Below are 24,653 nucleotides of genomic sequence, written 5' to 3'. Positions count from 1 at the left end.
ATCTGTTATGGATGCTTTGGCTGGGATCCCTGCATTGCAGGGGGTCAGACTAGATGATTCTCAGGTCCCTTCCAACTCTTAAGATCCTATGATTCTATGAAACGCCCGACATTTAACACCTGAGATGTGTGTCTTCCAGGCCCACCCTATTCCTGTGGTTGCAATCTGCTTTGATTGCTTTTAATTCAGTATTTAAAATGGTTGTAACCCATTACGGTAGCTGCTGGTGAAGGGCAGGTAATAAATTTAACCATCATCTTTCTGGTCTGTGGCAATAATGGACTCCACTTCCTTTCTCATCACAATCTTTCTGGGTGAATAACCTCCAAATAATCTTTCTGGGTATGTTAGCATGTGTCAATGTGAATGTGTCAATATCCAACAGAGCCAGTGGTAGTAGAATGGTTGGAGACTTAGGCTAGGACCTGGGAGACCAGGGTTCGAATCTCCACTCGGCCATGAAATTGAGTATGACCTTGGGCCGGTCGCTCTTGCCTTTCAGCCCAAACCTACCTCACAGGGTCGTTGTGGGGAGGAAATGAGGAGATGGAGAACCATTGTTCTTCAACCTTGAGCTCCTCGGAGAAAGGAGGAGGGTTCTAAATGAAATTAAATCCTATATAATAAAGTCCAAGTGTCTCTGCGTCCAGTCCCTGTGTCCCTGGGTTTGCGCTACTGTGCATGTGCCCCATGGGCAGCCGTTGGGACTTGGAATGCAGAGACACTTGGACCGCACGAGAGCAAGAGAGAGACAGACAAGATAGCAAGCCGAATGAAGCGCCAGGCAGTGGCGGGGGCAGCAGGATCCGCTCGAGCTTCTCTCTCCCTTCCCAGCCCTCAGGGCTACCTTTCCTGAGAGGGCAGAGAGAGCACTGACAGCCACGGAAGCGTGTGGAGGGGGATGTCCGCTTCCTACAAAGGGGCCTGGTTGTGAACGGAGCCTCGGGGACCGGATTCCTCCCTCCCTCCCCCCATCCTCCATAGTTCCCCCATCCTCTTCTTCTTCCTCCTCCCACCGACAGACCCCTCGAAATCCTGGCTTTTTCGTAGCAGAAGCTCCATCTTGGTCCGCCTCCTCCTCCTCCGCCTCCTCCTTCTCACAACCCTCCCTGGCCCGTGAGAGGAGCGGCGGGGCCACGGCCTTCCCTCCTTCTCTGCGCTTGGCCGCGGGGCATGACACAGGAGAGTGAGTTTTTTTACTTGTGTTCCCGGGGCGCCCTGCAGCCAAGCGCAAAAAGGGAGGGAAGGCCGCGGCCCTGCCGCTCCTCTCACATATGTTCTAGCGCCCGTTTATTTAACGGGCTCAATGACACTAGTAAATAAATAACATCCCAAAAATATTTGCTATGTAACAGCATCAGTCTTTTGCCTTCCAAAGATGCTGCAGTGGCAGTCAACACCTGAGAAGTATCTCTGGTGGGCAACAGCAGTCGGAGTTTCAACTACCTCTGCAACGCGACACGGAACTTAGGAAACGTCGCAGGGCCCTCATTAACTCAACAAATCAAAACAATCAGATATTCAAAATCTGCTAACAAGGCTTCACCCCTGTCAGCAATCGGTCTGCAGCGTTCTGCACTAGCTGCAGTCTCCAGATCAAGGGCGAGTGAAGCCCCACATTTTCCCCACTTCACCAACAAATATATTGGGTGGTATTCAATGAAACCAATAAATTCCATAAAGGTCCGTATAGTTAAAGCTATGGTTTTCCCAGTAGTGATGTATGGAAGTGAGAGCTGGACCATAAAGAAGGCTGATCGCCGAAGAATTGATGCTTTTGAATTCTGGTGCTGGAGGAGACTCTTGAGAGTCCCATGGACTGCAAGAAGATCAAACCTATCCATTCTGAAGGAAATCAGCCCTGAGTGCTCACTGGAAGGACAGGTCCTGAAGCTGAGGCTCCAAGACTTTGGCCACCTCATGAGAAGAGAAGACTCCCTGGAAAAGACCCTGATGTTGGGAAAGATGGAGGGCACAAGGAGAAGGGGACGACAGAGGACGAGATGGTTGGACAGTGTTCTCGAAGCTACGAACATGAGTTTGACCAAACTGCGGGAGGCAGTGGAAGACAGGAGTGCCTGGCGTGCTATGGTCCATGGGGTCATGAAGAGTCGGACACAACTAAACGAATAAATGACTAAACAACAACATTCAATAAAACAATTAGTTGAGTGGAGCAACTTCTGCTTGCAGAAAATGACTTACGCCTGTCTCTTCCTCCAGTGAGCATCCCATGCCATTACAAAATCTGCTTGGGAGGGTTGGGGGAGACCCCAAAACAAATTGTGAAGGAGATACAGAGAGGAGAGAGTGGGGCAAGTCTCGTTGTGCAAGCTGAAGCCATTCCATCGTTATTTGGTGGAATACTGCCTTTGTTCTTGAAGTGTAAGAAAGCTTTTAAGGTAAAGGGACCCCTGACCATTAGGTCCAGTCGTGACCGACTCTGGGGTTGCGGCGCTCATCTTGCTTTATTGGCCGAGGGAGCCAGCGTACAGCTTCCAGGTCATGTGGCCAGCATGACTAAGCCACTTCTGGTGAACCAGAGCAGCGCACGGAAACGCCGTTTACCTTACCGCCGGAGCGGTACCTATTTATCTACTTGCACTTTAACGTCCTTTCGAACTGCTAGGTTGGCAGGAGCTGGGACTGAGCAACGGGAGCTCACCCCGTTGTGGGGATTCGAACCGCCGACCTTCCGATCGGCAAGCCCTAGGCTCAGTGTTTTACAGTGCCACCCGCGTCCCAATTATACAGGTGTATAATGGCACCTAAAAGCAGTTCATAGCATTATTTCTCAGAACTGGAGCGGATATGGAACAGTATTCCAAAGCTTCTTCTATATACGGTAGTATCTGCAATAACAGTTGCCCCCTAATGGTCCAGTTGGCGACAAGTCTTCTTTTACAAAAGATCATATTAGTCCATTTTCACTCATTCACCTGATTAAGATCCAAATTGCCATTGCTCACACAAAGCGCAGACTTTGGAAAGGCCTGTCCGTGTCTTGTTCAAAACTTCAGCTTGGCAATAAAGCAAGAATATTTACGCTTCCGGCGCTGAGCTCAATCAAAACAGGCTGACAATATGGTGGGATGATTTGCAACAGGGATACTTCACTCTGACGTATAATTTCCCTTTGCGTCAGAGGCTTGGGAGAATTGAGCCCTGCTGGTTTGCAACACGCTTGGCAGCTCCGTCCTTTGTGGAATGAATTGTTGGAAAGAAAAGGTGGTGCTCGAGAGGACAAAGACAGAACCATGCTTAGGACTGGGATATTTATTAAGAAGCAAAGAAGATGTGGAGCAGTGGGTTGTTACCGTAATAGAGAGATCATGCCAACTTATGCATTCTCTAAGATTTGTGGGAGGGGGATGCAACGAAAGGCTTACATTCCTTCTTGTGGTTGTCAGCATATCAGAAGGCAAGGATGGCAGACTTGTGACCATGCAGATGATGTTAGACCTCCCTAAGAATGTAAGGAGACCCTGTAGGATCAGGCCAGTGGCCCATCTAGTCCAGCACGCTGTTCTCAAACGGGCCAATCAAATAGCTGTGGAAAACCAGCAAGCAGAATTCAAGTAAGAGTGCATAGTTAAACTATGGAACTCCCTCCCACTGGAGGCAGTGATGGCCACCAGGCTAGATGGCTTTAAGAGAGGATTGGAGGTTGGATGGCGGCTAACGGATTGAGGTTGAATCCTGACAAGACAGAAGTACTGTTTGTGGGGGACAGGAGGCGGGCAGGTGTGGGGAGCTCCCTGGTCCTGAATGGGGTAACTGTGCCCCTGAAGGACCAGGTGCGCAGCCTGGGAGTCATTCTGGACTCACAGCTGTCCATGGAGGCGCAGGTCAATTCTGTGTCCAGGGCAGCTGTCTACCAGCTCCATCTGGTACGCAGGCTGAGACCCTACCTGCCTGCGGACTGTCTTGCCAGAGTGGTGCATGCTCTAGTTATCTCTCGCTTGGACTACTGCAATGCGCTCTACGTGGGGCTACCTTTGAAGGTGACCCGGAAACTACAATTAATCCAGAATGCGGCAGCTAGACTGGTGACTGGGAGCAGCCACCGAGACCACATAACATCGGTCTTGAAAGACCTGCATTGACTCCCAGTACGTTTCCGAGCACAATTCAAAGTGTTGGTGCTGACCTTTAAAGCCCTAAACGGCCTTGGTCCAGTATACCTGAAGGAGCGTCTCCACCTCCATCATTCTGCCCGGACACTGAGGTCCAGTGCCGAGGGCTTTCTGGCGGTTCCCTCACTGTGAGAAGCAAAGCTACAGGGAACCAGGCAGAGGGCCTTCTCGGTGGTGGCATCCACCCTGTGGAACGCCCTTCCACCAGATGTCAAAAAGAGAAACAACTACCAGACTTTTAGAGGACATCTGAAGGCAGCCCTGTTTAGGGAAGCTTTTAATCTTTAATAAATTAGTGTATTTTAATATTTCTGTTGGAAGCCACCCAGAGTGGCTGGGGAAACCCAGCCAGATGGTCGGGGTATAAATAAATTATTATTATTATTATTATTATTATTATTATTATTATTATTATTATGACAGATTCTTGGAGGAGAGGCCTGTTGATGGCTGCTAGGCTCTGTCTCCATGTTCCGAGGCAGTGATGCTTCTGAATACAAGTTACTAGAAACCCCAGGAAGGGAGAGTTGCTCTTGTGCTCCGATCCTGCTTGTGGGTTTCTTAGAGGCATCTGGTTGGCCACTGTGAGAACAGGGTGCTAGGCTCGATGGGCCATTGGCCTGACCTAGCAGGCTCTTCTCAAGTTCTTCTGTTCTAATTTGGCCCTCGTGGCTGCGAGAAAGACCTCTTCCTCCCACCGAAACCTCTCCCGCTACTGCTTTCAATGATTCCTTCCTACCATCACAACCCTCCTGTATCGCTGGCGTCGGCCGCATGCCATAAGCCAGCCTGGTTTGAATGGACGGGATGAAGAAGTAAGCCTCTGTTGCCTGCGTTTCTTTTGTCGTGTGAGAGATGAACAGTATCTTGTTCAGGACTCTGAAAAGGATTTCAGCTTCGTATTAGTAGGAACCAAGTGGGTGGCGGCGCAGGGCAGCAGCGGGAGATGGGGGGGGTTGCAATAAGGCGGGCGGTAAGCAGAGAATAAAAGCTTGGAATGTGTAAAAAGAGCAACTGCAGATAACAAAATCTGTTAGGTCCTGAGCTTAAAAGGTTCTTAATCATCTAATTACCTTGAAGGAGTTTTTCATCTTTTCATGCTTAGCTGTTTTCAGGTGCTTGCTCATTCCCCCCCCCCCAACAATCCCTCCACTCAGAGAAGCAGGGGGGGGTTCATTTTGCTGCCAAAAAGAAAAGGGGAAGGAGAGGGGAAAGAGGAGGAGGAGGAGGAGGAGGAGGAGGAGGAGGAGGAGGAGGAGGAGGAGGAGGAGGAGGAGGAGAGGAAGAGGAAGAAGAAATATCTTGTTTGCTGCAAGTATTTCATGCCAGCTCATTCATGCTTTGGGACACACAAAAGAATGAGGTCTTCAAATATTAATTCATCACAGGGTTTGGCAGATCCCACGGCTGTGTGTTTCCTCCGGAACATCTGCTGCATGTTAGCAGGCCTTCAAGAGACCCTTCAGGTTCAAATGCGCTGATTTCCTTTGTCCCTTCCCCTCCACTTAAGGAGCGAGATTTGCTGCCCCACTTGGGTCTCCGGAATGGATGCTCTCCAGGTGGAGAAATGAAAAGGTTCGTAACAGGTGCGAGAAGAAGAACGAGCCGGGGAGCGGGCCTTAGGCAGCCAAGCAGAGGCTGCCCTGCAAGCTGCCCAGAGAGAGGAGAAAGACTAAAGAGCATCAGAAGAGCTTCCTGGATCAGGCCAATGGCCCATTCTGCGCTCACATTGGCCAACCGGGTGCCTCAATGGCAAGCAGGACCTGAGCACAACAACAGCACCCTCATACCCTCCAACATTTATCCAATGAATATAGGGACATCCTATTTCATCATCATCACCATCATTTTATTATTTATACACCACTCATTAAACATTAAAAAAGCACATCCCTATACAGGGCTGCCTTCAGATTTCTTCCAAAGGTTGTATACTTACTTATCTCCTTGGCTCGGGGTTCGCATAACTCTATACCAGGCATAGGCAAACTCGGCCCTCCAGATGTTTTGGGACTACAACCCCCATCATCCCTGACCACTGGTCCTGTTAGCTAGGGATGATGGGAGTTGTAGTCCCAAAACATCTGGAGGGCCGAGTTTGCCTATGCCTGCTCTATACCCTCCACCATTTCTCCAGGGACAATAAGGACATCCTACCATACCCTCCGATGAAAATAGGGATGTCCTAAGGAAATCAGCTCACCGAGTGCTCACTGGAAGGACAGATCCTGAAGCTGAGGCTCCAAGACTTTGGCTACCTCAAGAGAAGAGAAGACTCCCTGGAAAAGACCCTGATGCTGGGAAAGATGGAGGGCACAAGGAGAAGGGGACGAGAGAGGACGAGATGGTTGGACAGTGTTCTCGAAGCTACGAACGTGAGTCTGGCTAAACTGCGGGAGGCAGTGGAAGACAGGAGTGCCTGGCGTGCTCTGGTCCATGGGGTCACGAAGAGTCGGACACGACTAAATGACTAAACAACAACAACAAGGAAAAGCAGGACATTCCAGGATCAAATCAGAAACTGAGGTGGCTTCTGAGAAACCAGAGCTGTCCCTGGGAAATAGGGACACTGGGGGGGGGTCCTGCCCTCTGCCCTCCTGCAGTTCCCATAGGAGCATAAGAATTGTCTGCTGGATCAGGCCAATGGAACGTGTAGTCTGGCATCCTCTTCTCATGGTGGCCAACCAGATGCCTCAGTGGGCAACCGGCAAGGAGGACCCAAGCACAATAGCACACCCTACTCCTGCGGTTTCCAGAAACTGGGGTTCAGAAGCGTTGCTGCGAGAAAAGGGTGCTGGGCGAGATGGGCCATTGGCCTGATCAAGCCGGATCTTTATGCCAAAAAAAGAAAAAAAAAGCACCTGGTTTTTTTGCAAAAGCAGCTAGATCTTGGGATGGAGAGTAAAAAGAGAAGGGGGGGCATCCTCAGGCTTTTGCTCAGAGACACTTCTCGCCAGCACTAAAAAATAAACAAAGGAAATAAAACCGGTTTTATGGGGAGGAGTCCCTGACAGCCCCCTTAACTAGGATGGAGCCTGTCGGAGCCACCAGCAGTCCAATACTCAATTATTCTGTTGTTATCTACAGACGTTTATGCCTTCCATAAATCCCCAAGGCTGCACTTCTTTTCCTCAGTTACCTTTTAAGGTTATGGGCATTTTCCTTCTCCATTATTACTTCTGTGCCAATAAATATGTACGTCATCCATCAAGCTAATGGCGCCATAAACTTTTAGGAAATGCAGATAAAATATATGGTGCATTAAAGGATCCTTTTGGCCGGCTGGAGCGTCTCCTGGGCTGGTTCTGTGACACAAGGGAACGGTGTGACTTTGGAGGCGATGGCAGAGTTGGTAAGGGTGGGGAGAGAGAGAGAGATGTGGCAAGGCTGCCCAAAAGATACAAAGGAAATTTACAGGGCTTGAAGTCCTCCCTGTGTTATCACTGACCTGATTCCTCTTTTATGACCTAATAAGATCTCTTTAGTCCCCTTCCCCTCCCTCCCCTGCTCCATGGCATAAAATATAAATATGATTTTATGACCGTGGAAATTAGTAGCGTAATAATGTAAACACAGTGCGAGCTGTAAATCAGGAGCTATGCGCGGCACATGGCATGCTTATTACCGCCTCCGCTTTCCTCGGCACATTAGCTTGCAGCTTCTCGTGCTTCTTTTCGCAAGAAACAAAACAAACGCAGGCAATGCCAGAATGCATTTGGACATTGTCGCTGTTACTCGCAGTCGGAGTTGCGTTGCAGTTTAAGGAAAAGGGGGGGAAACGGCATCTGCCCCAAGAAATCACAACAAGCTAAGGGCTCACCCTAAGTGACCTCACAAGATTGTTGTGGGCATGAAGGGAGGGGAGAGAAACAGGTACGCCTCCTTGAGCTCCTTGGAGGAAAAAGGTGAGATGATAAATGTAGTTAATGTTGAGAACAGCTTAAATTCCTTGTACAGTGGTACCTCTGGTTGCGAACGGGATCCGTTCCGGAGGCCCGTTCGCAACATGAAAAGACCACAAGCTGAAGTACCATATCTGCGCAGGTGCGCGGCGTGATCTGGCGCTTGTGCGCATGCGCAAAGCGTGATTTAGTGCTACTGCGCATGTGTGAATGGCGAAACCTGGAAGTAACCCTTTCCGGTACTTCTGGGTCGCCGCGGGACGCAACCTGAAAAAATGTAACATGAAGCGAATGTAACATGAGGTATGACTGTATTGACATTGTTCAGAGGGGAAATCACCACACTACTAGTGCCATTTTCTGCCATTTTGGGAGGAACGGACCCCAAGACTCTCATCACCTTCCAGGCTCTACCTCTGGCAAATCACTGCTGGTAGATAGTTAGTGCCTGCAGAGGTTTTCGTAGTGGTGCCCCTTTGGAGTACTGACCTGCTGGTAGAGTCTCTCTCTGCTTGTTGTTGTTGTTGTTTAGTCGTTTAGTCGTGTCCGACTCTTCATGACCCCATGGACCATAGCACGCCAGGCACTCCTGTCTTGCACTGCCTGCCGCAGTTTGGTCAAACTCATGTTCGTAGCTTCGAGAACACTGTCCAAGCTTCTCGTCCTCTGTCGTCCCCTTCTCCTAGTGCCCTCCATCTTTCCCAACATCAGGGACTTTTCCAAGGATTCTTCTCTTCTCATGAGGTGGCCAAAGTATTGGAGCCTCAGCTTCAGGATCTGTCCTTCCAGTGAGCACTCAGGGCTGATTTCCTTCAGAATGGATAGGTTTGATCTTCTTGCAGTCCATGGGACTCTCAAGAGTCTCCTCCAGCACCATAATTCAAAAGCATCAATTCTTCGGCAATCAGCCTTCTTTATGAAGGCTCTCTGCTTGTGCAACAGTGTTTATGCCGCATCCTAAGCCCCTTAGCCAGCTTTGGGTCAGATTTGGGATTGTGGTCTGATCTTTTGTTTGGTCCTAGTTCTGCCACTGCATGCATATACAGCGGCAGAACCAGGGGCGTAGGAAGGGGGGAGCGGGGGGAGCGGTCCGCCCCGGGTGTCATCCTTGAGGGGGGTGACAAAACGTCACAGCGTGGGGGTCGGCACTTACCGCAGGGCCTGGCCTGCAGTGTGCCTGAGTCAGGCATCTCTCCTGGGAGTGACACAGTGACTTGGGGCTCCGCACTGCCCGAAACGGCAGCATGGGGCTTGCGTCTGCCAGGCGGAACAATTTACAGATGCGTGCAAATTGTGGGTTTTTGTTCAGTACATTTATACCCCACCTTTCCTCCCAAAAGCTCAAGCTGTTGTGCATGAGTCTCAGCATCCTCATGTTGTCCTCACAGCGACCCTGCGGAGGAGGGAGGGAGGTTAGTGACTGGGAGACAGCAACTGGCGCCACAGCAGGTGCACCAACTCTTAGGGTTAGAGAGCTCTTTGACCATAGCAATATTTGCTGGCATGGAGGTGGGGCCCCTTGATGCTGAGGGAGTGGAGGAGGCCAAGCACAGAGCAGTTCAATGGCTTGTTCCTCCTGAGTGTGAGAGAGGGAGCTGTGCCGTGCTGGGCTCCCCACTCAGCCTCCTCCCGATGATGCGCGTTGCCTGTGTGTGATGTCACACGCACAGCACTTACACAATGTGTTGTGTGCATTACGCCGCGTGTGCATAACGGGCATCGGCCCTCCCCCATCTTGGTCGCAAGATGGTGCCTCTGTGCCAGGGTCACCCAGTGAGCTGCCTAGCTGAGTGGGGATTCGAACCCTGGTCTCCCAGGTCCCAGTCCAACATTGCCCAACTGCATATACAGTGGTGCCTCGCAAGACAAATTTAATTCGTGCCGCGAGTCAATTCGTTTTGCGAAAAATCCGTCTTACGAATCGCGGTTTCCCATAGGAATGCATTGAATTTTTTTTGTCCATAGGAACGCATTAATTAAATTTCAATGCATTCCTATGGGAAACCGCGATTCGCAAGACGATTTTTTCGCAAAATGAATTCGTCTTGCGAGTCACCATCAGGTCGCAAGACGCATTCGTCTTGCGAAAAATTCATCTCGCAGGGCATTCATCTTGCGAGGTACCACTGTATTCTAATTTCTATGGCTTATTTCTTGGGCTCAGTGTAGGGATGGAGGTGGCTTAGGGAAGGATCTCCTTTTTAAAAAGTTCTCTCTTCCTCATCTTGGGCCGTACCCAAGGCTTGCATGCTGGGCACAGAGGGCGAGACCCGCAACTCGGTTGTATCCCCTCTTTTCGAGAAATTGCCTTTTAAAATTTCAATTAGGAAGTACATTAGGTCAATCAGATAAAGTCACACATTGGGAAGAGGATTTCGCCTTTTTTACGGCCCTCGCCTCTTCAATTATCTATAATGAACTTCCTAACAGAGCCTCAAACCTTTTTATATGCTAACGAATCCTTTTATTGGGGCCTCTGCAATTGCCTCTTGTTAATGAATTTGAAACGAGGATGATCAAAAAGGTTATGGCGCCGGCTTGGGGTGGCGTGCGAGAAGGAAATCTCCAAATTTCTTCCCCCTTTTCTTAACTTCTCTGGCTTTCTTGCTTGCCTTTGTGCTCTGACTCGGAGTTCCCCTCCTGGGACCCATCCCAGGGTTCCTTTTCCAAAAAGAAACTTTGTTCACCTATGATGATTATTTTTCATTATTATTGATTTGATTTATTAATCTCCCTTCACCTTGAGGTTCCCAGGGTGGGTCTCAACCATTTAAAATGCAACTTTAGAAGCAGTTTAAGACAAATTACAGTCGTAGGAAAGCACACCTCTCAGATGCCAAAGGCCAGGGGGCAGAGATGAGTCTTCAGCATATAGACTCACGAAATTGTAGAGTTGGAAGGGACAACGAGGATCATCTAGTCCAGGCATCCCCAAACTGCGGCCCTCCAGATGTTTTGGCCTACAACTCCCACGATCCCTAGCTAACAGGACCAGTGGTTGGGGAAGATGGGAATTGTAGTCCAAAACATCTGGAGGGCCGGAGTTTGGGGATGCCTGGTCTATCTAGGCCAACCCCCTGCAATGCAGGAATCTTTTGCCCAATGTGGGGCTCAAACTCGCAACCCTGAGATTAAGAGTCTCATGCTCTACCAACTGAGCTATCCCAGGTTATCTTTTGGAAATTATACCATGTAGGTGCCAGACACACCTGTGTGGTGAGAGCTTCACCTCTTTTAAAAAATGTATGTAATAATAATAATAATAATTAATAATTTATTATTTATTCCCCACCCATGTGGCCGAGACTCCCCAGCCACTCTGGGTGGCTTCCAACAGAAATATGAAAATACAATAGTTTATTAAACATTAAAAGCTTCCCTAAACAAGGATTATATTATTATTATTATTATTATTATTATTATTATTATTATTATTATTATTATTATTGCTCAAATCCTGCTTGTGAGTTTCCCACAGGCATCTTGGTTGGTCACTGTGAGAAAAGGATGCTGGGTTGGACAGGTCATTGACCTGACCCAGAAGTCTGTTCTCATGTTCACTTAGGAGTTGCCACAGAGAAGGCCCTGTCGTGGGCTGCCATCACTCTTCTGAGGGTAGTAGACTACAAAAATATCCCCTCTTCTGATCTGAATCCCCAATGGGGTCTGCAGGGAAGAAGGAGTCTCCCAGAAATTTTGGGGACTGAATCATTTATGGATTTAAACACTCAACAGGAGCACCTTGAATTGGGCCAGGAAGCAAACTGGCAACATTGCAGCTGTTTCCAAACAGCTTTTTTATTAATATATACTGTAAATATAAATATATGTTCTGGGAAATACATATTTCTGCAACTTTTTTTAATAGCATTGCATTACTCAACAAAAGCTGTGTGTTGAAAGCTTTTGGGGATTCCATACCGTTTGACCAGAGCCTGGCCTGGTGGGCACAGTTTCCTCGCAAACACACCTGATGCTAGTTGTGGTCCATCTCACCCACAGAACAGCATGATTGACAGTCTCCATAATGCCATTCCTAGTCAGGGTAACTGCAGCTGTTCCGCAGCTCATCCATTCCTTGGTGTTGCTCAACTGTTTGTGCCTATGAGGCGTAGCCGCCATCTGCTGTGAGGAGAGATCCCCGCATCTCTCTCAAGCCACGCGTCTTTCCGCTTCCCCCTCCCGGTGCTTTGAGTCACTCGTTCCCTTCGTCCCTCCCTTCCCATCGCCAGTTCTTGAAATCGGGCACCTGAAATCAGCCACCACCACCCCCAGCATAATGTGCTGCTTTGCTGCCTCTCCTTCTCTTTCCTTAGAATGGGGTGAGGACAAATTAAAGGGCAGCTCCCCTGCGTAACAGAAAAGGGGAAAGGGGCGCAGCTCAGCAGTAGAGCAGCTGCTTTGAATGCAGAAGGCCCCAGGGGCATCTCCAGGTAAAGCGGGGAACAATACAGATGGACCAAGGTGGCCAAGGTAGATGGTAGTTGGATCCAGGGCCGGCTTACCCATAGGTGCTAGGGGTGCGGGGCACCTAGGTGCCGGGCTTTCAGGGGCGCCAGGCCAAGAGTCTGGGGCTGAGATTTGGGGCCTGGGGATTGAAGAGCCAGGCCAGCGGGCAGCTGCTGCCGAGCGAAGCAGAGCCTGTCGGAGCGCCACAAGCTTCTCTGCTGTGTGCGCTGAGGCAGCCGGCTGGCTCCGCCCTCCTGCGTGCCTGGGATTGGTGGGCTGTCGAGAGGCCCGCCCAGTGCCCGCATGCTGCTCACACAAGACGCACAGCTTCCCTCCCAAGCTTCTGCAGGGATAGCTCTCCTCCCTCCACCCACAGTGGCATGGGAGAGAGTTGCACCCCCCCCCCCAAAAAAAGCTCACCAACTTTGCACTGCACAGTTTTTTGCACCTGGGTGCTGCATATGCTAAAGATGGCCCTGGTTGAATCTGAATGTTGGAAGATTTGGGGCAGATGAAAGAAAACACTTCTTAACACTAAACATGGTTAAATTATGAAATTTGCTCCCATGGTGATGACCACCAAACTAGAGGGCTTTAAAAGACCAAATTCATGGAGGAGAGGGCGATTGATGGATGGCAGCTGGAGACAGTAATGCTTCTGTATACCAATCATGGCATACCTGCTAAGTCCTGGACGGAAAAATCCGGGATCGGCAGCCCGCGACACCGGAGTCTGCGTAGACGCAACTTCTGGTGGCGCTTTGCCCTTCTATGGGCACCAGAAAATGGGGGCGGCGAGTTGCCAAATTCCAAATCGGCCTATCAGGAAAACGTAACTAAGCGTTTTACTAACTGCATGGGGCAATTTCTTTCTTTCCCCTCACATCCCTCCTCCTCCTCCTCCTCCCTGCTTTCTCCAGGACTGCCCCCAGTTGCTGCACGTCAATAAGATCTTGGTGCCCGTGGACGTCATCAAGCCGATCACGCTGAAGGCCAAGAACCTTCCTCAGCCTCAGTCCGGGCAGCGGGGCTACGAGTGCATCATCAGCATCCAGGGCAATGAGAAGAGGGTGCCTGCGTTGCGGTTTAACAGCTCCAGTGTCCAGTGCCAAAACACTTCGGTGAGTACGCCCCGCCACTCTGGGCCATGGGAAAGGGAAGAGGGGGGCTGGACTGCAGGTAGAGATAGGGGGAAATCAGTGGACAATCAGTGCCGGATTGACGTATTAGCTAAACAAGCTATAGCTTAGGGCCCCACTCTCTTGGGGCCCCACAAAAAATTTAAAGGGGAAAAAACTGGATGTACTTTTCCAAAATATAAGATAAAAAGGAAATAAAATAAAACCTACATACAGCATCAGTGTTTTGCATTGTGTAGGCTCCTATGATGTAAGTCATGGGCCCTGCCTGCTAGCCTGCTCCCTAAAATACCACTGGTTTGCTCCTTTCTATACTGTATAGGGTGCCTACATTCTGCATGGACTGGTTGCACTGCAACATGTGCAAATGGCTTTAGATACCTATTTAGGTCCATAAATTACTATATAGCTTATATTCAACACAGAAAAAACAGCGGCAATTTGTTGTTGACAAAGGGCAGTTGATAAAGGGCCCCATTACCTTCAGTAGCTTAGGGCCTCATCAAACCTAAATTCGGTCCTGGGGACAATGGTTTGCATTTTAATGGGAGTCTTTCCGAACCAACACAAAGACTGAAACGGAGCTATCGTTTGAGAACTGCGCTTCTCTGAATTTTTGTGATGCAATTCTCCAATCAAACGATAGGTGGGAGAGGAATAGGTCGAAGTGAAGGCTATTGATGGCATGCAATCTATACTCTAGGTCCACAAGATGAGACAATGCTTTTCAAATACCACTTGTTGGAAACCACAGATGGGTAGAGTGCTCTGGGTTTCCCACAGGCACCTGCTTGCCCAGTGTGAGATTGTTTGACTCGGCAGGCCCTTGGCCTGATCCAGCATGTTCTTAAGATATGGGTCCCTGATCTACCTACTAGCAGGCTGGCAGTTTTAAAGGCATTTTCTTCTGGTTGGGAGAAATACCACATCATCCATATGAATGTGTGCAGAGGAAGGTGACCAAGATGATAAATGGTCTTTAAGTCCAGCCTTAATGAGGAACAGTAGAGTGAGTTGGATATGAGCCAGGAGAAGACAAGACTGAGAAGCGATACGACAGCCACCTTCAAATATCTGAAGGGCTGCCTCATGGAAGATGGAGCAAACTTGTTTTCTTCGCTTCCAGAGGAGAGGACCAGAACTAATAAGATTCAAATGTCAAGAAAGGAGATTCCAACCAAACAACAAGGAAGAACTTCCGGATGGCAAGAGCTGTTTGACAGTGGAATGGACTCCCTCTGAAGGCGGTATACCAGGGGTCAGCAACGTGCAGCCCATGGGCCGGATGCGGCCCCCGAAGACCATTTTACTGGCCCACGAGCCGCCCCCGAACTGAGCTGCCCACTTGACAAGTCCCCTGCGCGCTGCGCTAAACCGGTGCAGCACGGTGCGGGGACTCACCGAGCTGCACTGGCAATTGCATCTGCGCACACGCAGATACTGGAAATCGCATCTGTGCATGTCCAGATGCCGAAAATTGCTTCTGTGCAGGCGCGGTTTTCGGTGTCTGAGCATATGCAGAAGCAATTTCTGGTGCTGCGGATATGCGCAGACACGATTTCCAGTGTTACGCTGCACCAGTCTGGCCCATGGATGATCTCCGTGGGAGTGATCCGGTCCATGGCCGATAAACCTTGCCGACCTCTGCGGTAGACTCTCCTTCCTTGGAGGTTTTTGAGCAGAGGCTGCAGGGCCACCTATTGGGAACTCTTTAGCTATGATTCCTGAATTGCAGGAGGTTGCACTAGGTGACTCTTGGGGTTCCTTCCAACTCTACAATCCTATGATTCTAAGAGAATTTCGCAGCGCACGTAGCTTCTTTACCATTTAAATCCTCTATACAAATCTGGATCTGGATGTTCCGATTCCGCTACCCCTCTGTGTCATTCGGAGGCTCCTTTTTTTCCTTGGGAAGGATTCGGCTGAAAGGTTTTAATTTATTTTGCAAACTTTTCTTCTCCCCTTCCGAGCAGAGCTTTCTAAAGCCAAGCCGCTCTTCAGACAGACAGGAAGCTGAGGCACATCACATCATGCCTTCCTCGCAATGAATACTAATTCAGGGTTTTTTGGGGGGGGGGAGTGTCGGATAGAAAGAGAGATGGATAATTCCCGCAAGAAGCTGCACAGGCTGGATGCTAGCATCACTATTGCCTGTTATCAGCTTCACCCAACCGTAGGGTGTTTCTATTCTAATTCCTGAACTATTCTAGATGCAAGACAGATATGGAGGTACACAGTGCTTGGGCATGTGCTTAGGAGGTCCGATTTGGCCAAGGCTGCATGCCCTGCAAGGAATCAATGTGCTAAGCAGAAAGAACTGAGGTCATTCAAGCATTTTCAAGTTCTAAAAAAATAAAAGAAAGCCACACTTTCCTCCTTGGAAAAGCTGAAATGCTTGGATATTTCTGTCTGTTTTTTCTCAAACTTGCACAAGGCAAGACGAAAGATGGGCAGTGGCCAGCAATCAAGCCTCATTTGGGAGACTTTGTTAGAACCACAGAATTATAGTTGGAAGGGACCCCTTGGGTCATCTAGTCCAACCCCCTGCAATTCAGGAATACCAGCTAAAGCATCCATGACCGATAGCCACCCAGCCTCGGCTTATAAGCCCCCAATGAAGAAAAGTCCACCAACTTCTGAGGGTGTCTGTTCCACTGTTGAACAGCTCTTATTGTCAGAAAGCTCTTCCTGATGTTTAGTCAGATTCTCCCTTCTTGTTAATTTGACTCCATTGGTTCAGGTCCTGCCCCTTGGGAGCAGCAGAAAGCAAGCTTGCTCCATCAAGGAAGAAGTAAGTTTATATTTGGTTCTGGGCTCTTGGTGTGGAAGGAGACCTCCTTGGCTGGTGTGGTTGGATCTTCCCACAGCCTCCTTCCTTGCCCAGAGCTGGGAGCTGGGACATTTCTGTCACCTTTTTTTAAAAAAAAAAGCAGGGGAAGGAGAGGGAGAGGAATCTTGATTAGGGTTCAATAAAATTGTCCAAATCTTATTCATCTATATATATATAAATGTAGGGGGGGAATCACAGGGATGACCCACAGCAACGCGTGGCCGGGCCAGCTAGTTCATTTATAAAAAGTATTTATATATCACAAATTAATACAATGTAACGTGGTTGTGTGCAAGTGTATATACAATAACATAAAAAGGTAAAGGTAAAGGGGCCCCTGACCATCAGGTCCAGTCGTGTCCGACTCTGGGGTTGCGGCACTCATCTCGCTCTATAAGCCGAGTGAGCCGGCGTTTGTCCGCAGACAGCTTCTGGGTCATGTGGCCAGCATGACAAAGCTGCTTCTGGCGAACCAGAGTAGCGCACGGAAACGCCGTTTACCTTCCCGCCGGAGCGGTCCCTATTTCTCTACTTGCACTTTGATGTGCTTTCAAACTGCTAGGTTGGCAGGAGCTGGGACCGAGCAACGGGAGCTCACCCCATTGCAGGGATTCGAACCGCCGATCTTCTGATCAGCAAGCCCTAGACTCTGTGGTTTAACCCACAGCGCCACCTGGGTCCCTATACAATAACATAGAAGACACCATGTAATAATGTAATAAAGTTCAAGATGATATAGAGCCCTGTTCTCCGCTGGGAACACTACAAGCTTACCTGTATTAGAATGGAGTCGTAAGCAATAATTAACAACCAAAAATACCTCGTTAATGATTATTTATTATTTTACTCTAGCGCATGTGTGATTCCGTGCGTGGCATCTGCTTTTATTATATGGTTATCACAACATTTACGGGAACGTGAGGAGAAGCTGTGTGTTGTACCAGTGCGCAGTGTGCAAAATTTTAAAACGGGCACTGCGAAAATGGTAAAAAAATAAAGGACCATTAATAGTTTGACATTGGTTGCAAGTTTGGCAGCGCCTTTAAGAAAAATAAATAAATCAGAAGCATTATGAAGAGTGGGAGAAACTCACTGGCAGGCATGAGGCTGCTTCTCTGCTTTAATTAAAGCTCTCTGACAATGCGCAGCTCAGTGCATCATCTGGTTGAGCATCATTACATAATGTCATCCTGTTTGCTCGATGAAGCTGGATGGCTGAGGTACACCCATATGCTTGTGTTGACTCAAGCTACAGCGGTGCCAGCTTGTCATGTAAGATCAGCCTATGAGTTACGCTCTCTCTGGTTGGGTGTACAGACTCCAGAGTAAAACTCAGCGGGGTGGAACCAAAGATGGATTTGCGCAGCAAATGTGCAGCTACTGACTCTTCCCCTTCCAAAGCGCTCTGGAATATACGGAGTACTTCAAACGGTGTGAGAACACACAACTGAGCATGCTCGTAGTATCATGGAATTGTAGAGTTGGAAGGGACCATGAGGGTCATCCAGTCTACCCCCCCCCGGCAATGCAGGAATCTTTTTGCCCAACGTGGGACTCGAACCCACAGCCCTAAGTTTCAGAGTCTACTGACTGAGCGGTAATGAGATGAAAGATGTAAAGAAAAATATTAATAGAAACTTGTACAAAAGGGGCAATAGGGCAGTTATTCCAAGACAGCACATAAACAGAAATTCATATAATCAAAAATAGCGCTGGATGAAATCATATTTGGATGGAATTTTTCACCCATCTGACTGTGTCACTAAATACATCCCTGGTGTGCTTGTTGCTTCCTATTGTAGACCTCTATGACATCACTCGTTGCCATGGCAGCTGTTGTGTCATGCCCTTGGCTTTTCTCTGGGATGTAAGATGGGAAAGGGTGTTAGAGCCATGAAGCCGTTCAACAACCTGCTTAGCGTGGAGTAGATAAGCCTGATAAGGTGATATGAGAGCCATCTTCAAATATCAGAAGGGCTGTCACATGGAGGATGGAGCGAGCTTGTTTCCCGCTGCTCCAGAGCGCAGGACCCAAAGCAATGGTTTCAATTCGCAAGGAATGAGATTGCGACTAAACGCTGGGAAGAACTTTCTGACAGTAAGAGCTGCTTGACAGTGGAACAGACTCCCCTGTAAGGTGGTAGATTCTGTTTCATTGGATGCTTTTAAACGGAGGTTCGATGGCCATCTGCCAGACATTCTTTAGCTGAGATTCCTGCATTGCAGGGGATTGAACTAGGTGATCTTTGGCTCACCTCCAACTCAACGAATCTATGATTCTAGCCCTGGAAGTGAGCTTCGAAATATATCAGGACTACTAGCTTGTACTTGTTCATCCATTGTGCTTTCTTCTGATTTCCCTCAACTAATCATTTACTGTTGTTGCTGCTGCTGTTGATGATGATAATGTTCCTTTGACAATGAACATAGGCTTCATTGCCCTTCCTCTGCCCCATTGCAGGAAGCTGTCGCTAAAACCATGCCGCCCATTTTCTGTGGCATTAAACACCATGTTTCCAATTGCGGGCCTTTTGCCAGTTTTACAATCTGTTACAAATGAGCCTGCCATCACCCCACTTTGCATTGCTCCCAGATTCCGTTACTGCTTAGTGGTCTGTGAGTGCCGAAGCTCAGGATCTCACTGGGATCTCTGGCTTGAAAAATTAAGGGTGCTTTTTATGAATCTTTTTGCGGTGTCTGTTTGCTTTAAAAAAGAAAAGAATTGCAATATTCTAAAAGTTAAAAGGAAGCCTGACCCAAACCCAGAACCCAGACAATATGTCTGTATCAGTTCCTCAGATATTCCCAGTGAAGCAATCTTACCAGTACAAAGCTGAAATCCCTGCAGAGTCTTAACAGGTAGAGAGGGTGATATTTGTCAATGAACAGGACACACCTGTTGAGCAGCCCCATCCTTCATCTGAAGACCCCAAACCAGAGGCTGCTATAGCCACTAGCCCAAAGTGCAATGTGGCTTTATGGACCATCTTGATAGTCCAACCCCCTGCCAAGCAGGAAACACCATCAATGCATTCCTGACAGATGGCTGTCAATCCTCTGCTTAAAGACCTCCAAAGAAGGAGACTCCACCACACTCCTTGGCAGCAAATTGTCCAATTCTGATGTCCAACTCTGAATTCTGCTGAACTGATAGCAACTACTGTTTCGTTGAATTCTTCAACAGTGACTACATAATCGCATGAGCATTGTTCCAGAGTATTTTTCATTCTCATGTATATTATATCTATTCGAAAAAAAGATTGGTTAATGAAGAAATTACATATCTTTCTACTTATGAGTGTTTGTTGAACTTATTGGCTGATGAAGTGGCAAAGTGCTTATTTCACACAAGCACACATTCTTTTACACTTGGAAACAGCCAGCTGTGACTTGGCTTTTTCCAAGGGGAAGGAAGGAAGGAAGGAAGGAAGGAAGGAAGGAAGGAAGGAAGGAAGGAAGGAAGGAAGGAAGGAAGGAAGGCGGGCTGATTCTGTGACATCAAATGTGCAAATAAATAAAAGCCCCACCTGATCATTGTTTAGTCATTTAGTCGTGTCCGACTCTTCGTGACTCCATGGACCAGAGCACGCCAAGCACTCCTGTCTTGCACTGCCTCCCGCAGTTTGGTCAAACTCATGTTCGTAGCTTCGAGAACACTGTCCAACCATCTCGTCCTCTGTCGTCCCCTTCTCCTAGTGCCCTCAATCTTTCCCAACATCAGGGTCTTTTCCAGGGAGTCTTCTCATGAGGTGGCCAAAGTACTGGAGCCTCAGCTTCACGATCTGTCCTTCCAGTGAGCACTCAGGGCTGATTTCCTTCAGAATGAATAGGTTTGATCTTCTTGCAGTCCATGGGACTCTCAAGAGTCTCCTCCAGCACCATAATTCAAAAGCATCAATTCTTCGGCGATCAGCCTTCTTTGTGGTCCAGCTCTCACTTCCACCTGATCATAGAACCATCGAATTGTAGAGCTGGAAGGGACCCCGAAGGTCATCTTGCCCAACCCCCTGTAATGCAGGAAACTCAACCAAAGCACCCATGACAGATGGCCATCCAACCTCTGCTTAGAAACCTCCAAGGAAGGAGAGTCCACCACCACTCGAGGGAGACTGTTCCACTGCCAAATCAGCTCAGAAAGTTCTTCCTGATATTTAGTTGGAATCTCCTTTCTCATAACTTGATAGCCCACCCTTTTCTCCTACTCTTTGGAATGCCTCCACCTTCCCAATAAATGTGGATAAATTTGGGTGGATACACATCCAGGCCAGTCCACGCAAGTCCAAGCACAAGCATGGCGTTTACGATCCCCTGAAGCTCTACCACCACGACCCCAGAAACAGTCCCTGGTCTATTTCAAAACACCACATCAGCATCTGCATTTAAAAAATAAAATAAAATGTGTTTGGTTTTTTCCTTCTAAATCACAAAACAGCAATAATGACAACAATAAAAATAGCAGTGAGAGCGGCAATAAAAATCAGAGGAACAGAAGGAACAAAACAAATGATCCATTAAAATGTGCAGGAGATTAAAATTGTCTTCACCTGGCATTGCAAAGCTAGCAAAAGAGTCACCAGCCCTCTTGGGGAGGTCATTCCATAACTTGGGTGTCGCCATCAAAACAGCCTCACCTCTGGCAGAAGTTGCACCCAGAGCACGGCTTCCGACTCAGACCATTAGAAACAGGGGGAAATGCATATAGAGGTGTTAAAATAATTGGCGGTAATGTGCTCAGAGGCTTATGAGCAGTACAAAGTCTGTGGCAGATTCACTAGTAGGAGTAGAGGAGAAATCTGACTCATTTTGCAAATCAAGGCAAATCTAGCAAATAAGTGCTTTTTTTTTAGTGATACAGTGGTACCTCTACTTACGAATTTAATGCGTTCCGAACGCACATTTGTAAGTTGAAAAAAATTGTAAGTCGAATCCCATAGGAATGCATTGGGAGAAAAAATTCATAAGTCGAAGCAACCCCATCTAAAAATTCGTAAGTAGAAAAAATCCTATCTAAACCGCATCCAAGATGGCGGACGGAGCTCCATTGGTAAGTAGAAACATTCGTAAGTAGAGTTATTCATAAGTAGAAGTACCACAGCCATCCTTTGAAAGTTGCACTTTTCTGTTGCTGCAGTTTTGCATTGCAGAGCTCCAGACGAGGAACATGTTAAAAATGCATATAAAGGTAAAGGGACCCCTGACCATTGGGTCCAGTCGTGACCGACTCTGGGGTTGCGCGCTCATCTCGCATTATTGGCCGAGGGAGCCGGCGTATAGCTTCCAGGTCATGTGGCCAGCATGACAAAGCCGCTTCTGGCAAACCAGAGCAGCACATGGAAACGCCGTTTACCTTCCCGCTGTAGCGTTTCCTATTTATCTACTTGCATTTTGACGTGCTTTCGAACTGCTAGGTTGGCAGGAGCTGGGACCGAGCAACGGGAGCTCACCCCGTCACAGGGATTCGAACCGCTGACCTTCTGATCAGCAAGCCCTAGGCTCTGTGGTTTAACCCACAGCGCCACCCGGGTTCACAAAATGCATATAAAATGCATATACAAAATGCATATAGTTGAGTGAAATGAGCCTAAAAATCCACAAAAATACAATGCATTGTATTAGGAATCACTGCAATGCAGAAATGGACTTCTTAGGCAAAACAGCATACAAATAATAATAATAATCAGTTGGGAGAAATTTGCGCAAAAATGCATTGCAGTAATCCAGTCTGGAAGTAACCATTGCATGAAGCGTATTATATTGGCACAAACCCAACCATTTGCCATTAAGGGGCATCCCTTATACCTTTACCCCAGGAGGTATAAAACTCCTGTGAGGCTTTCATGAAATGCGGAGAAGTGTGTTCACAAGTGCCTCCCCCCAACTTTGTGGGGTTTTTTTTTTTAAAAAAAAAAAGACTCATGGATGTGTTAGTTGTATTTTCCTGTCTGTTTAAGTAAAGCATCCTAGTTGTTCAAATGCCAAGGTGAGTTTTGGCTTCTTTGCTAAAAGCATCCCATGGCTCCGTGTTCCTGCCGCAGCAGCAATCAATCCCCCGGCGTGATAATAATACATATTTGCTGCCACTTTCTCCTCTTCAAAGTGTGATATGGCGTGTCAGCTAATTAACCCTGCCAGGAAGGGGAGTGCTACTAAATAACTCACTCTGCACTCCATCCCAGGAGATCGTCCCCACTCCCGCCCGTCCTAACCAAGCTCCAAGTGGGAGTTACTGCAGGGAATGGATTCCACAAGGATGGGTTTTAACTGCAAAGTCACAGGCAGAAAACGTTCTTGGAGATAACTGCTGGAAACCATAGCGGTCAAGGGCAAAACTCTGGGAACGGGATAGTGTGGTTTATCCAGAACCCAGTTGCTGGAAACCACAGGAGACGAGAGGCCTGGAAACGATGCCTTATAAGGAACGGCTTAGGGAGCTGGGTATGTTTAGCCTGGAGAAGAGAAGGTTAAGGGGTGATATGATAGCCATGTTCAAATATATAAAAGGATGTCATATAGAGGAGGGAGAAAGGTTGTTTTCTGCTGCTCCAGAGAAGCGGACACGGAGCAATGGATTCAAACTTCAAGAAAGAAGATTCCACCTAAACATTAGAAAGAACTTCCTGACAGTAAGAGCTGTTCGGCAGTGGAATTTACTACCAAGGAGTGTGGTGGAGTCTCCTTCTTTGGAGGTCTTTAAGCAGAGGCTTGACAGGCATATGTCAAGAATGCTTTGATGGTGTTTCCTGCTCAGCAGGGGGTTGGACTGGATGGCCCTTGTGGTCTCTTCCAACTCTACGATTCTATGATTCTATGACTAGGTGGGCCTGATCCAGCAGACCTCCTCTTGCATTCATATGGCCAGTTGCCACTGAGCCACCTGGAATTGTACTGGCCAGCTCTTGGCGTCCTCTTCCAGCAGAGAAGAAAACAGAGGCGTGCAAATATTAGCACAACGATGAAGGAGAAAGCTGTTCAGTCCATGTTGAAAAGTTAACTGATTCAATTCACCTGCCCTATAATTATATGCAGATTGGAACACAGGGATCAATTGGGTTATTGGTTGGTTGGCATCAGTCTGTCTCGGGAGACAACAGAGGAGCGCGCCTTTGGGGATGAAGTCAAACTGTTGAAAGGCTACAGCGCCTGCTGTGGCTGTAAAGACCGATACAGGAGAGACATGTTTTGTTGCAGCTGGGGCAGAGGATGGCACACCCAGTTGTGCTGCTGCAGATGCACCATGGCGTTTCTTCTCTCTGTGCTCTTCCCGGCAGTCATTCCTCCTCTGGTCCCTGGTGTGGATGCATGACCTGACTGTCTCCAAGCACTCTGGCTGACTGCAAGGGATTCCCACATGGCGGGATTGATGTTGCCGGCCTCCATGTCACATTTGCAGACTTCTTTGTAATGCAGAGTTGGTCTGCCAATGGCCCTGGTGCCTGAAGCCAGCTCCCCACAGAGCATGTCCTTGGGGATCCTGCCATCTTCCATTCTGTGGACCTGACCAAGCCAGCGTAGAAGTCACTAGAGGTCATATACCTTGTTAGGCATTCAGGGCCTCACCTGGGCAGAACCCAAGCTTGTTGATTAGCATGCAAGGCCACCTCTGCCATTAAGCAAAAGGCACTGGATCGATTGACTTTATTGCTCCAGCCCCAGAGCTTTGACAATATTCACATGCTGCCATTAAGCAAGACGATAAACAATAAAAGCCAAGCCCTTCTGAAGAGCAATAGACTCTTCTGACATAGCACCAACCTTCCTAGTCATGCATTTAAACAGCATTTTCATGGCAATCCAATCCTTCAGTTCAGAATCCACAAGCAGGTTGGTGGCAGCTGCTTCAAACAGCATCAAGCAAGGCTGGCTCTGGGGTCCTGAACACGCCTAACTCAGGGGCAGCTCCACAAGGTGAAGAGTGCAAACCAAACCATGTGCTTATCGGGGACTAAGTCCCACTGGCCTTCTTGATGTGTCCCTCTGAGCAGACATGAAGAATTGCATCGCACATGGCTTCTGGGGCAGTTTTATGGAGAGGGCTCCAGTGTTGATACTAGCGATGGTCCCTGCTGCTTTCGCAAACACACTCCCAGCTTTCCATCCCTGCAATTTCATAGAATCATAGAATCGTAGAGTTGGAAGAGACCACGAGGGCCATCCAGTCCAACCCCCTGCCAAGCAGGAAACACCACCAAAGCATTCT

At 48.3% G+C, this 24,653-nt stretch overlaps 1 protein-coding gene across 1 annotated transcript in view; it reads left to right on the top strand.

Annotated features, from left to right (window-relative positions):
* The window catches only part of PLXNA4 (plexin A4), a 584,028-nt gene that overhangs the window by 427,981 nt on the left and 131,394 nt on the right, over positions 1 to 24,653 (top strand). The window contains exon 10 of the mRNA XM_060279222.1: positions 13,408 to 13,608. Within this exon, the coding sequence (XP_060135205.1) occupies positions 13,408 to 13,608 (201 nt within the window). The remainder of the gene's footprint in view (positions 1 to 13,407; positions 13,609 to 24,653) is intronic.

This window comes from Zootoca vivipara, chromosome 10 (genome assembly GCF_963506605.1).
Source record: "Zootoca vivipara chromosome 10, rZooViv1.1, whole genome shotgun sequence".
In the NCBI taxonomy this organism is placed as follows: domain Eukaryota; kingdom Metazoa; phylum Chordata; class Lepidosauria; order Squamata; family Lacertidae; genus Zootoca; species Zootoca vivipara.
The sequence above is the reverse complement of the archived record's forward strand: the minus strand, read 5'-3'. Positions and strand labels throughout refer to the sequence as shown.